Genomic DNA, 13,628 nt, shown 5'->3' on the forward strand with positions numbered 1-13,628 from the left:
GGGTGCTGTGGACTGGTGTTTGCTAAAGGCACGTGGAGAAGGTGCTGTGGGTAGACCTTGAATTGCAGAGCATAGGATGTTCTCTCCTGACTAACATCTCTAGCAGGTGCCTTGATGAGACTATTGATTTCGGGGAAGTATATTCAGCAGGGAGGGCAATTCCACGATGTGCAGCTGTGAGCCCAGGACTGAGTGCACATGGACTGGCTGACATCAGGTGGCAAACCTGTTCTGCTTCTGCATGTATCTTGTAGTGGGAAGACCTGGCTGCCATTGCAGTGAAGTTACTGGGCCGAGTTAACCAATAGTTTGAACTAGTGAGGCAAATGCTGCTTTCTCAAGACTTATTGTCATACCAGTGCTTGAAAAACTAGTCAATTTGAAGTGAAGTAGGGCTAAGAGGATACGTGATGAGAGCAGGCATTTGCAGAGCAGCAGACCTTCCTATTTGTAGGCCATCTGATTTATAATAAATTGCTTTTAGATTGAAAAAAAGAGCAACCAGATGCTTCTTTCTCATAGTTTTCTGCTCTTTTTGCCCAGTTATTGCAGTGGTGCTGAGTGGAACAATGCAGATGGAAGTGCATTTACATAGTATTCCTGTTTCTTATCTTCTGCAGCAATGAGCTCAGAAATTAGAATATCCATTTCTTGGTACGCTCTGAGAAGGGTGGTGCTTGGAAATGAGTGGAAAAACTAGTAGAGTCATTGAAACACTTTGAGGATGTTTTGGTCACAAGGCAACACTTGAATGCAGATGAGTAAATAACAGAACAAGGGATTTATGAGAGGCTGCTGCTTGTGGTTAAGGAACAGTGAAAAGTCAAATTAGCATAGAAATAGAAACTCATGGATACAGCAAATGAGGAAACTAGTTGCACCTGTACTGAACTGAATTGGTAGGATACAGTGTTTCTATGGACTTAAATAAAAAGGAGTTCCAACTGAGGTTGTGTTGGAAAGCACTTACCTAGAGGGTAATACAGCCTTTGTGCTGCCAGAATAGCTCTGTTGGATTAAAAACCAGAAATTAGCTGCCCAAGGTGAGCTCCTTATAGAGAACAGCAATAGAAATGCTGAATTCAAAAGTCATACTGTGTCACATGGTAATACAGTAACAAGAGGAGGTAACAGTCACTGCTGTTGTCTTGCCCGAGAGAAGGGAGAGGTTTGCATCACACTGGCTTCTGGAGGCCAAAACAAGTTCATCACTGCCTTGCTACACACCAGAGGGATCTCCTGGAGACCTTCCCTCTCCTTACCTGTGTCAAACCACATCTCAAAGCAGTCAAGACACGTAGCAGGTTCATAAAAATCTGAAAGATAAAAAAATTGAAAGACCTCCAGCATGCTTTAGATCTGGCCTTGCATCATTTATGTTTTTCAAAGACTGTTCTCTGCACAGAGTAGATTTGTACCAGCAGGAAAGAAAACCTGAAGAGAGTCCTGGGCTACTTTGTGTTAACAAAAAGAAATTCTTCACAGGAACAGCTGGAATCAAAAAGATGTTATGGTACAGACGTGGGGGGGTTTCCCCTGTTAACAGATGATTTCTTTTGGTTCTTGGCATATTTTCACACTCAAGTATCTTCCTTAGTTCAGTTATAATCAACCTCTCCTCGCCCCTTCTCATGAAAAGCAAAAAGAAATACTTTCTCTATAGAGAGGAAAGAAATGTGTGAATAAGCTTGAATCTGAAACGTTGTGCTATTTGTCTCTGTGATTAAGTGGTGGTTTCTGAATTCTGATGTTCACCTCTTAATATATCTATCCTGTTTCCGAATTCTGGGTATTTATGACAAGATACCCTCATCTCGTTTGACTGTGCAATACAGAAGTTTCTATTTTTTCATTTTAAAAATGCTGCAGTTTTTGTTTGTTGGTTGGGTTTTTTTCTAATTCAGAATTTCTGACATAGGAAGTACAATTGTGATCAACTCCATGGGAATAGTCAGGACACAGGTGTTTTCTCTGATGTTTTTATTTCATATTTCATAAATTGCTTAGACCAAAGAAACAATGGAGTAAAGGTAGCTGAGCAGGAATGACTTTGCCCACAGAGCTTTCTTGTTTCTCAGTTTACTTGCTTTACTGCACCTTCAGCGAAGACCAATCTCTGAAACAAACAAAGCAAACCAACAAGTTCATTTCTCCTTGTGGATAACCATCTTACCATGGATTCTTTCACATTCCTACTCTAGCTACTCACTACCACTACCTCTCTATTTAGTGACTTGCCACCATAAGAAATTAAGTTTTAACTCAGTTGTATAGTGACTGATTTTTCAAAGAGGCTGTACCAGTCTCCCAGTTGCTTGCTTCCACTGTGCATCAAATCCAACTGTTCATCTTGTCTGGCTGTTTGGGAACTGACAGATGAGTCAACTCCAATCTAACCATGGTTAGTTTAGGGATGTGAGTTTTTTGGCTGGATCAAAGGTTTGCACTGTAGCCACTTGACTGCTCAATCCAGTCAATGGGAAATACTGCAAGTATTCAGGTAGCAACAGGATATTTAGGGACCCTAACCCACCCTTTTGGCAGTAGGCTCCTGTTTGGGTGGATTAGGCATGTTCAGTCTGGAAGGTCTAGCCACTGAAACTTAACTCCTGAAAATGAAAAGATGAGTAAGTAAAATCATTTCATTAGTGTAAATCCAGAGACTTCATTGGTGCTTCTTGATAAAGACCAGACATTAACTAATCAACCTCATTGGAAGGACTGGCCCTCAAAATCTTTCTTCCAGGGAGACCAGTAATTACTTAAAAAAAAAAGAGATAGAGTATAGGCTTGAGCAATAACTCTACGGAGTTAATCTAGTTGAACTTGAATCTAGTTAAACTTTCAGGTCCTAATCTATTCCTGCTAGAATCTGAAAATACTCAGTAAATCTTTAGAGAGCTAAAAGTGGAAGTGCTTCTCAAAGTAAATATTCCTTGATATAGTAGCTTGTTTGGGTTTGTGTTGCTGTACCCAAGATGAGAATCCGGCCAAGATATGCCTTGTACCGAGTGCAGTTGGAAGAGACTACACAGTGCACAGGCAGGTGGAAATAAGACTATGAAGTGGGAAGAAAAAGGAATTTTCCATGGGCAGTTCTGAACTGTGTCAGAAATTCTGGTTCATTTGCTCACGGGGATCAGTGGTGGAAAATTTAAGCCTGTGTTGGTGGCTGAGATTTATTCTCCATGAAGACATTAAAGCTCACTGGAAATTACAGAAAAGCTCTTCAAAGGACAATAGTGTCAAGAGGTGATATATTCTGCTGCATAGATGTTTGAACATAAGCTTGCTACCTGTAAAAGTTGGATTTAAAATCTCTTTCCCCCCTACTAAGGAAACAAATTTATTAACTTGATTTGTTTAGGCTTGAATCTGTAACTGCTATTATCTCTCCCAAAGCTTAGCAGAATGATCTCTGAGCTCAAGGCAACCTGGTGTGTGATTGATGCTGTACAGGACATGGTGGACTCCATGAGTAGTGCTCATGGCAGCAGTGCAACATTTTAGAAATGTGAACATGCACATTAAAGAGCCACTTCTTGTCAACAGCTCTAAAATACAAGTCAACCAATGCAGTCCTTGCACAAACCATTAGCTGGTAGAAAACCTGTCCTCCAAAAGGTTTTCCCACAATCTCCAGTGAACATTTTTCTTTCATAATAAAATTAATCTTACTGAATGGCACACTTGCCATCTCTCTTACTGAATTATTTATTCACTTCCAGCACTTAGTTGCTCATTTGAAATCCTGTGCTGTCATGTATACATCAAGGAAACTGTTCAGCCTCAGGAACTGTTCAGGCGGCCCATATTGAAACAGCTTACTCTCCCCTGGAAAAAGGATATTTTGGAAGAGGTGGTCTTCCTCCTTCCCACCTCCTTTGGAACTTATGAGTAAAGCAAGAGGAAAATATCGTGTGGAAAAATGATGGACTTGGGCTCGGAATGGAAATAACAATTGTACAAGTGTTGGATTCTGCAAAAGGCTGAGGAACTGTTAAATCCATGTGTGTCCATGTTCTCATAATGTGATTGCATAGAAATGTCAAGAGAGAAACATCTATGAAAGATAAAGTCTGGCATATGAAAACTCACTCGTGTCACACTTGAAATCATGACTAGGATTTGGCTGACAGTGGTGGTAAATGTGTAACAGGAAAGCTTTTCAGGGTAAAATTAATGCTGCTGTTGTGAATCCTGCTGTCCAGTGTTGTATTACTGTGAGTTTGTCCCAACAATTTTTGGACTGACGTCTGAACCTGCTTAATACTTTTCTGCTTTTTTATGACTTGATATAAGTCCATTTACTGCCATTCTGACTGTATTTTTATTTGTTCTTTTAAAACTATCTTAATAGCCCAAGTGTCTGTTGCAGAATCTACCATTTGTGAAAACTAATATGATGTATTTTCCCGGCACATCAAGCATGTCCATTCTATTTCATTTCCCTAAATCGGCATGTGGGAAGGAGGGACAAATTTTCCACAGTGTATAGCTATGTCCCAGAGGAGAGTGTGTGTCTCAAAATAAGATGTTCAGACTCTCATAGGAGTGACATTGCAATGTGAGGCCTTCAGCAAGATACCCTGCTGGTCTAGCAAGTAGTGTATCATAATCTGTACTCCTGTGTTTTGCAGCAAGCTAGGTCCAGGATTGACCTGTACCTTTTTTTCATCACCCTGTTGCTGAGTTCTGGACTGCCATCAACGACTAGAGTAATAGCAGAGCTTAAATGGCATTGTTTGAATGGGTGAAGGGAAAGAAAAAAAAAAAAAAGAAAGAAAAAAGCACCACGCTCTGTGTTACAATTTTTGCACTGTCATTTGAGCATGAGTGATGATTGATGGCATGTAAAACTCACATGGGCTCAGGACATTGCCCTGGAGAGGTTACTCTGCAGACAGAAGACCCACACTGATGTGAAACCTATACACAGCCCTGGCTTGTCATGGTATCACAGGGTGCGAGGGATGCTCGTAGATGAAGTTAATACCATGTTGAGCTGACAAACATCAAATTCTATATATGAGTTAAAATCATTAATAATCAATACTGTTGAGCGTGAACTCTTGAAAAATTATATTTCAGAATTCCTACAGCCTTTTTTGGAGGTTTTCTGCCTTCTTGGGGAAGGCGGTGCCATCAATTAAACTTCACTGGCACTCTGAAAGTACTGCTTGATATGCTGGGCTTGCAAACAAAGATGTATTGGTTAAGATGCTGGTTTAATTGCCATTTGAGGTCTTCTGGAAAGATAGTAGGGTGATGTATTTTTCTTTGCATTGAGGTTTAAAATTATGCCCTGGTAGAAATGGAAATGAGGAAAAATTATACTGACATAAAAGCATTTTAAAATAGCTTCTACCTGGAGTCAACAACCTTTTTGCTGTGCCAGATAACAATTTGCCTTGCCAAATTATAGGTGAAACATGCCTGTAAACAGCACTGGAAGCTGGAAGATTGCCTCTTGGTGGCAAAATGCCACTCAGCAGCTGACAAGCAGTGTGTTATCCCTGAAAGAAGGCAGGGTTCCTGGCTAACCCAACTTCAGAGCGTGCCCAAAGCTGGAGGCTTCTGCCTCTCCCCAAATGCCACAGCTTCCACTGGTGCAGTATGTCACTCCAATCTTATCACAGGCTATGCTGGGCAGACATGCCGGAGGCAGTAAAGTCCAAAGATTGCCCTGACTGATCTCTGTTGTGAAGTTATATCAAGAACAAATTGCAGTGTAGGAGAACTTGCCAAAAATGCTGATCATGGAGCTCATACATGTAGTAGCAAAGGGCCCATGTGGTTGCAAAGTCAAATAGATCTGGACACTTAAAGAAACTACTTGGAGAACTGTTGCTCAGGCAGAATTTTCTTGTGAAACCTTAAAATTAGTATTTTGGGAGAAAGGTAAGCTTTTCAGTTAGTGTAAATAATGATATGGAAATCATAATAGGTAATTCCAAAGTCAGGAATGTGTTAAAAGGGATGAATCATTGTGTCTGGCTTCTTAAAAATTATTGTGTTAATACTCGGTGTGTATTGACATAATCTCCAGGAAGTTTTCCAGCGGTGTTTTATCTCTAGCATTTTGGGATCAATAACACAAAATTACAAATGATAAAGCTTTTTCTCTGATGGCTACTGCTGACTGGCTCAAAAAGGATTCCAGTCCACTAATTTTATTCAGAAGCCATTGTCTCTAATTGTAAGATGCTGATTGGTTATAATAATATGCTGCCAACAATTGATGAGTCATACCAATATTCAGATCGAGAGGTTTGAACAACAAATCTAAATATAGCAGATACAAACAAACTGGAGAGTCTGAAGTCTATTACCAAGGGCATTGCTAACACAGCTGCTGGAGTACATGGGGGAATATAATAAAAATTGTTTGCAATACGAAAATGTCAGTAAAAACCTGTTGTTGCCTCTTACAGGGATTGACTTGAAAAATAACTTAGAAACTTCTAATTCAAGCATGCTTTTACCTGTGCAATGCACACTGGTGCCAGGGTACTTACTGCACATGAAGTTTAATTTTTTCTGCCGATGATCAGGTTGGATTCTTCAAAATTTGTCATCATGTTCCCCTTTCCGTTTCATTTCCATTTCCCCTTTCCTCCTTTCCATTTCATTTTCATTTCTCTTTTGCCCCTTTCCATTTCATTTCCATTTCCCCTTTCCTTTTAATTTTTTCCATTAGTAGAATAGGGACTGAAGACTTCGTCATGAGACTTTTCAGTCTCAGAGCATGTAACATGAAATCTGGTGGAGAGCCATGAGCAGTTTGTATGAGGCTTCATTGGCTTTGTCTTTGTTTAGATGTTCAAAAGAGGGACTGCAACTGGACAACAGCTCTCTAGAGGAGCAGAGGACATGGCCCAGGCATACAGATGTCTTAGTCAGCTCTTGTAGGTCACAGTGAGATCATGGAGGGTGCTGATGGATCAGTCACACACCACCTGATAGTCTCTAGTGACAGATGAAGAAAGAAGTGCCAGCTGCAAAAATTCAAGGAAGAAGCATGGAAGAAACAAAATCCAAATGTAACTTGGTTAAGAGAGGAGGAGCAGGTGAGCAGATGGGCCATCTGGTAAATATAGAGGGGAGGGAGAGTCTGCAAGGACTATAACTGGTGATAAAGGCATACTTGTGAGTACAGGAGGCTGGAACATGGGCATGCACAGCTTCCTCCAACAAAACCACCTGGCCAAACATTAGGGGGCTCTATATATATAAAAATGCTGCATCTATTCGCTTTGCTTTATCTACTGATATTTTAAGTGAAGGGGGTTTGTGGATCTAGATGATGCCTTTGATGCCAGAACAGGAGAGAAAATATTAAAAAACTTTGCAAAATATAATAATATTCCTGTTTAGAATTTATATCTGAAACTGTTCTGGAAAGTAAAAACATGGCCAAACAGTAGCCTCACACTTCTGCTTATATGGCTGCAAGAGAAATATGTGGCTGTGGTAGAAACTTTGCTGTGAGCATGTGTTAACTCAGGTTATCTAGCATGTGCCCAGGGTTTGTGCAACTTGTCTCAGAGGGCTCAAAGAAGCCTCTCTGCCTTAAGAAAATAAGCTAAAATAAGTGTTTGACAGAGCAACTATTGTTTTAGAAGAAAGGGTTGCATCCCTCTCAGCTTCATTTAGAGAATGGGACTTGCCTGAATTTGAGCGTCCATTTTTACTGCTGGAGAGGGGTGTTTCCACGCCTTTCTTCCCTCAGCCATAGCAGCTGAAGAATTCAGGCAGGATCCCAGAGGAATCAGAGGGCTGACATGAGCCTGTGTCCAGAAAAAGTGTGTCTCTGTGCCTTGCCCACTGCACAGGAGCCTGACTCAGTTCCGTGAATGCGAGAGGATATGGAGTACCACGAACTGGCTGGTGCTCAGAGGCTGCTGCTCCTGAAAGGCAGAGCTGATTCTGTGAAGAACTTGTGACCCCAGTATAGACTATGACTGATGTATTGAAAAAAATGCTGTATTATACTGTAAGCAGCAGATGAAGCACGTCCCTTGGCACTAAAGGATTGGGAGGTTTCCTTGCTCAGCCCACTGGTTCCATGCCAAGTGGGTCGATGGTTTATTGTAGCTATTTCATGGCATGTTGATCAAACAACCGAGTTGTATGAGGGGGATGAGAAATGATGACAGCTTTTACAAACTTGGTTTAGATCATGCAGGAATTACTTTGGATGTTTTATGAAGTTAAAGGTTTGAAGGACTTGTGGGTGGAAAGTGTGATCGTTTCAGCATCATAGCTAAACTGAAGGGAGAGGAAACATGCTCATTGCATATCCACATGCCTCAGTAGATCAGAAATACATTTGTTTGATGTAGATGATATTTAGCTTTGTGGATGGAAGAAAAATGAGTAATGAAATATTTTCTTTGAATGTTACTTTGAACACACATATTGCCTTGTATAAAAGAAAAAAGGAAGATGTTAAGGCAATAAGACAAACATTAATCATAGTTTTCTTTCTTGGATAACTCTTAAGCAGCTGTCTTATTCATTGCTTCATTTCCACTAGAGGCCAGTGAATTGGAATTACAGTACTTTTATAGCTGCATCTGCCTGAGCCCACTTTGGAAATCTTAGCTCATTAGCAGGAAGCCACTCCAAAGTGCTCCACCTTGTTTGTCCCTGGCTCAGCACAACTAGTATGCAGAGAAACCACAGATTTTTCTCTCAGATAAACAGAAAAAGAGGACTGCTGTTGAGTTTTGTGCATATGGGTCATGCAGAGCAGACTCAGGTCCTCATGGCATGTGGTGGATTGCAACTTGGTTGCAAACAGACCTGGAGAGTGAGTTTTGTGAGTGTGTGGGAGGATCTACAAGGCTTGACTGAACTCGACTAGAAACATAACTGTTTCATTGTGTTTCTGTTGTTTACTTTTTCCAACTGGGCTCTTTACACTAATATCTCTTTTTTAGTGTTGCAAAATGTACGCTTCCCTCATTATTTTCCTCTTCTACCTCTGTGAATCAGCAATGACATGTACGGAGATGAAAGGGGAAACAACGTGGCAAGTACTCAAAGGCTCTTAAAGTCGAAGAAGGTATGGAAGAGGATGCTCGAATGTGACTAATCCTGCTTTTTGTCCTCTGTCAGCAATGGATGTTTTCAACCTGGTGCTGAATCTGAGTCTGAAGCACAGGAAATAAACGCAGCGTAGGCATGATGCCATACCAACCAGGGAAGTTTTTGGCTTAAATGCACTCTTTAAGGATTCTCAGGTTTAGATTATAGGTGGTTCCAATTGCTGTTGGAAATTTCAAGACATGTTCTCAGCTTCTGGATCAAGAGCTCATGTTACTGCATATACACCAAGCATGTGGGCAGCCAGGTGTTCTCAAACCCACTGGAAACAGTAGTTTATTCAGAAGACTGTGGGAATAGTATGTGAACTTTCAGGGAGGATCAGCCAGTTAGTTGTGTTGAAAAGCTTTCCACCTGCTCCCTGCCGTTCTTTGGAGGAAAGTAAAATATACCAAATATGTCAGGGGTGATGAATGAATGCTGGTACAGCACGCTGGCTACTCCAGCCACCTGGTGCCATTATCCCAGTGTGACACTTGCACATCTTCTGGACACAAGTGTTCACTGCAAGAAACAAGGACTCTCTCCTGCACCCATGTGTGTTTATAGGCTCAAATCATAGATCATGTGATTTTGCAGACAAGGACCTGGGAGTCCAGGTGGAGAGCAAGGTGATGGCCAGCCAGCAGTGCACCCTCAGGGCAAAGGCAGCCATCAGCATCCTGGACTGCATTAGGAGGAGAGCTGCTAGCAGGCTGAGGGAAGTTATCCTTTCCCACTGCTCAACTGGCAAGGCTGCATCTGGAGAGATGTGTCCAGGGCTGGGCTTCCCAGTAGAAGAGAGACAGGGACATACTGGAGACAGTCCAGCAAAGGGTCACAGGGATGACTAAGGGGACAGAGCATAGAGATGACTAAAGGGACAGAGCATTTTTCACATGAGGAAAGGCTGTGAGACAGCTTTGACTCATCAGCCAGGAGAAGAGTAAGCATGTGGAGATCTTATCAATGTGTAAAAATATCTGATGGGAGTGTCAAGAAGACAGAGCCAAACTATTCTCGGTAGTACCTAGTGGCAGGACAAGAGGCAGTGGGCACTACTGAAACACAGAAAATTCCATCCAATTCCATAAGAAAACACTTTTTTACTATATGGGTGATTGAGCACTGGCATGGATGATCCAGAGAGGTTTTGGAGTCATCATTCTTGGAGGTATTCAAAGCCTGACTGGACATAGTCCTTTGCAACCCACTCCCACTGACCCTGCTTGGGCAGGGGTTGAACTGGAGGATCTCAAGAGTCTCCTTCCACCCTCAACAATTCTTCAAAAGCAGAGTTGGATTGGTCTGACATGGAAGCTTGAATAAGGACAGCTTCATTCAAGTATAGATTGGATTAAAGTGAATAGGCTTAGCTCAAAATGGAGTGACTGTTCTGGTTTTGTAAATATATGTAGCTGTAGAGGATCTCCTTACAGCCTTCAGTCTTCTACAAGCTGCACTCTGTGTGGTGCCTGGCATAATGAGGATGTAGCACTGCAGACCCTGCTGAGCATAGAAGGGTACGTTCTTCAATGGCTTTCTTCTTTTCTTCAAGGTCTCAAAAGATAGCTGTAGGCAATTACTTGCTTTCACAAACTGGACTGTTCTGGATTGCACCAAGTATTCCACTGTGCAGGCTCTTCAATATGTATTAAGGGGCTGTCTTGCCTGAAAGTGTGGCCTTTTTTCTCTGCCATAAGGTGGTAACATCTGCTTCTCTAAACTACATTATACTTGGGAGGGAAAAAAAGCCTATTTTATTTGGTTTATGCTGTCAGGACTTGACTGACTTTTTCACAGCCTTGTAGATTAAGATCCACTATATTTAGTCTTTGTGGAAACCAGTTAGTCTAGGCAAATGAAAAGAAGATCTGCAAATACTTTACAGGCTTCAGATATTGTCCATGAAACACTGTGTTCAGAAGATGAAAGTGGACCAGCAGCTTCCCCTCCCACTCCTAGTTGGGGATGGATATTGAGGGGATGCTTGAAAAGTCACATAGGCCTGTTCTGTGCTCTGCTAAAGCTGCAGTTTGTTTTCACCTGGTGTATTTCAGGAGAACTGATGACAATTTTGACTGAAATTTGGTGGCAAACTTTTGTAAAGTGAGGCCACAACCACAACCAAGTGACAACTTACGTAGATGAAACCTTTGTCATAATGAGCACAAATGATACATACCTCAATAAAATTTCAAGATCTTGAATCCAGCAGAAAAGAAAAAGCATAATTGGCTGACTAACAAGTGTGATAGGTTCCCAGCCAGTAGTAGCATAGAATTGACTGACTGGTACTTGGGGTGTGTAATACACCTTCTGTTGAGGAGATGCACAGTTTCCCCCTTTCCAGCTGCTAAAGACACGCTCTCTACCCCTCTCAATTTGATCTACACTTACAGAAGCAAAAGCAAACCAGAGACTGCCTGGAGCAAATTGAAGAACCTGGTGCATTCACATCTATTTATAACTGGATCTGGGGTGGTGGGGTTCTGGGGTGTTTTCCTAAATAATTTTTTAATTATCTCCTTGGCATTTTCTTTGCCTGTGAAGGGATATAATTGGCCATATGGAACTGGAAGTAACACAGACAAGTGCCCACTACGTTTCAATGGCTTCAAGAGCCCACAAAGCTCTAGGACACTGAGACTTGAGTTATGATGCTTTGGGAAGAGTGGGATATCTTGGTCATTATAGCCCTATAACCTGCCTACTTTGTAAGGCCTCAGGACTGAATCATGTTAGGCTTTGTCTGATTTTGCCTTAGCCATCCTAGGGCTTTAGTTTTGTTTGTTTATCAATGACAGTTTTTTTATTAGTTTTGTTTTTCCTCATGACAAGGAAGCTGTTGCCTAATTTGTTTTGCTCTTGCTTAATTTCGTATAAGCATTAGGAATTACCTTAATTTTATATAGGCAATTATAAGAAGCAGTTATTCAAATGAAACATTTATTGCTGTAGCATAAAGTCACATGGGATAATGTAGGTGTGGTATGACAGTAGAGGCCATAAGAAAAGTCAGAGGATGTGATGTAGAGGAGTAGAGACATGAGATGGTAATGAAAGGGGCAAAGAATAATACTGGAAACTTAAGGTTATTGACAGCTCAGTTAAAGAACTGTAGAGCTGGACAAAACCAGTTTTAGTGGTAACAAAGAGAAAGAGAAGAGCTGTTCAATTTATGGAGAGAATTTCTTACCTATAGCAAATTTGGATGCAATAGCAACTTGCACATCAGAGAATAAACATTTAAGTGTACATTTATCCTAGAAAATTTATTAAATTTCTCAAATGTGGGCCCTGGAGGGAGAAGGAAAAAACCATTGATGACATGCTTTTCAGCAAAGGAGAGTAAGAAACCCCATCATGGACATGATGCTCCTTCTAGCAAAGGACTGGGGATGCTAAAAAATTATTTCAAACTTGAACCCCTGTCCTTCTCCCTAGGCTGATCTTTGGGGCTAACTTACTGTCACACTTGATAGCCAGAGGGACAGGATAAGGGAGAGCTTATCAGAGGACACTTTTGTATAGCAATCTTTGATTCTTTTGCTGAGCTGTACATGGTGTTGTTTAGATAATTGGGACTCCAAAGGTTGATATCATTGTAACTGCACTGTAATAACACTTTAGTGTATTTTAGTTAGGCTGTTAGGATTTTAATTAGTCTAACATAGAATTCTTGGCTTCCCAAATGAGGTGTTTCCCCTTTTGCCCATAATAAGGCTTTGAGTGTAATAACTTGTCACATGGGTACTACGAGGATTGAAGAATGATGAGTGTGTCCACAGAGAACAAAGGACTGTACTGATGCAGTGAAAGAAATCACGGAGAGAAGTAGACAAAGCCAGAATGATCTTCATCCCGATGACTAATGATAGAATACTTGTGCTGTATTACTTATGTTATTTTAGCAATCTCCTGAGCAACCCAGTGGGAGGTGTTCCTGGTGATGTATGAAAGAAGCCAAAAAAAATAACAGCTGTCTGAAAGAATTTTTCTGCCTTAGGTAAAGCAGGGATATGGTGAAGGGAAAAAAATGTTCAGTTGAGATAGTTTGCATAATTCATGCCAATTTCTGCTCTTACTTTAGTTCACAGTTGATTGGCTTCATCCCATTTGCAGGGAGGGGAAGCACTAGATGTTCCTAGTATATTCTTTCTAAGTTTTTTTTTTCCAGATGGGTAATTTCAGCCATGTGATAGAACTGGGAGGTTGACATAAAGTTGGCATCAACTACAACCAGCCACAAATTTCCTCAAAGCCAGCTGACTGATTAGGTACAACAATGCAATAAGGCAGTAAGTAAGGAGATGTGAAGGACACAGCACTGTCCATGCTGATTCTGACCTCCTTGAGAAGTACTCCAACTCCAGAGCATGCATCTTTCACATGGAAGCACTATTGTAAATAGCTTCCAGTAGCTGTGATATTTTAGGATGATTTAGATCATACACATCTGTCTTTACCTGGTGCTGGAACCTGAAATTACTGAGTAAACAATTATGTTAAATAATTTAGAGCTACATATTGTAACT

The 13,628-nt window shown here is 41.1% G+C and overlaps 1 protein-coding gene across 5 annotated transcripts in view; it reads left to right on the top strand.

The window, feature by feature from the left end:
* The window catches only part of NECTIN3 (nectin cell adhesion molecule 3), a 118,358-nt gene that overhangs the window by 73,637 nt on the left and 31,093 nt on the right, over nucleotides 1-13,628 (top strand). Inside the window, exon 11 of one of the 5 annotated variants that reach the window (XM_027648811.1) lies at nucleotides 13,271-13,585. The exons of 3 other annotated variants lie outside the window; for them this stretch is intronic. In XM_027648811.1, coding sequence (XP_027504612.1) covers nucleotides 13,271-13,309 — 39 coding nt within the window. In that variant the 3' untranslated portion in view covers nucleotides 13,310-13,585. Of the gene's footprint in view, nucleotides 1-13,270; nucleotides 13,586-13,628 lie in introns of those variants that run through there. One more of the 5 variants, XM_027648815.1, reaches the window with a different exon arrangement.

Source organism: Corapipo altera, unplaced genomic scaffold (assembly GCF_003945725.1).
Source record: "Corapipo altera isolate COAL_440 unplaced genomic scaffold, ASM394572v1 58, whole genome shotgun sequence".
Classification (NCBI taxonomy): Eukaryota; Metazoa; Chordata; class Aves; order Passeriformes; family Pipridae; genus Corapipo; species Corapipo altera.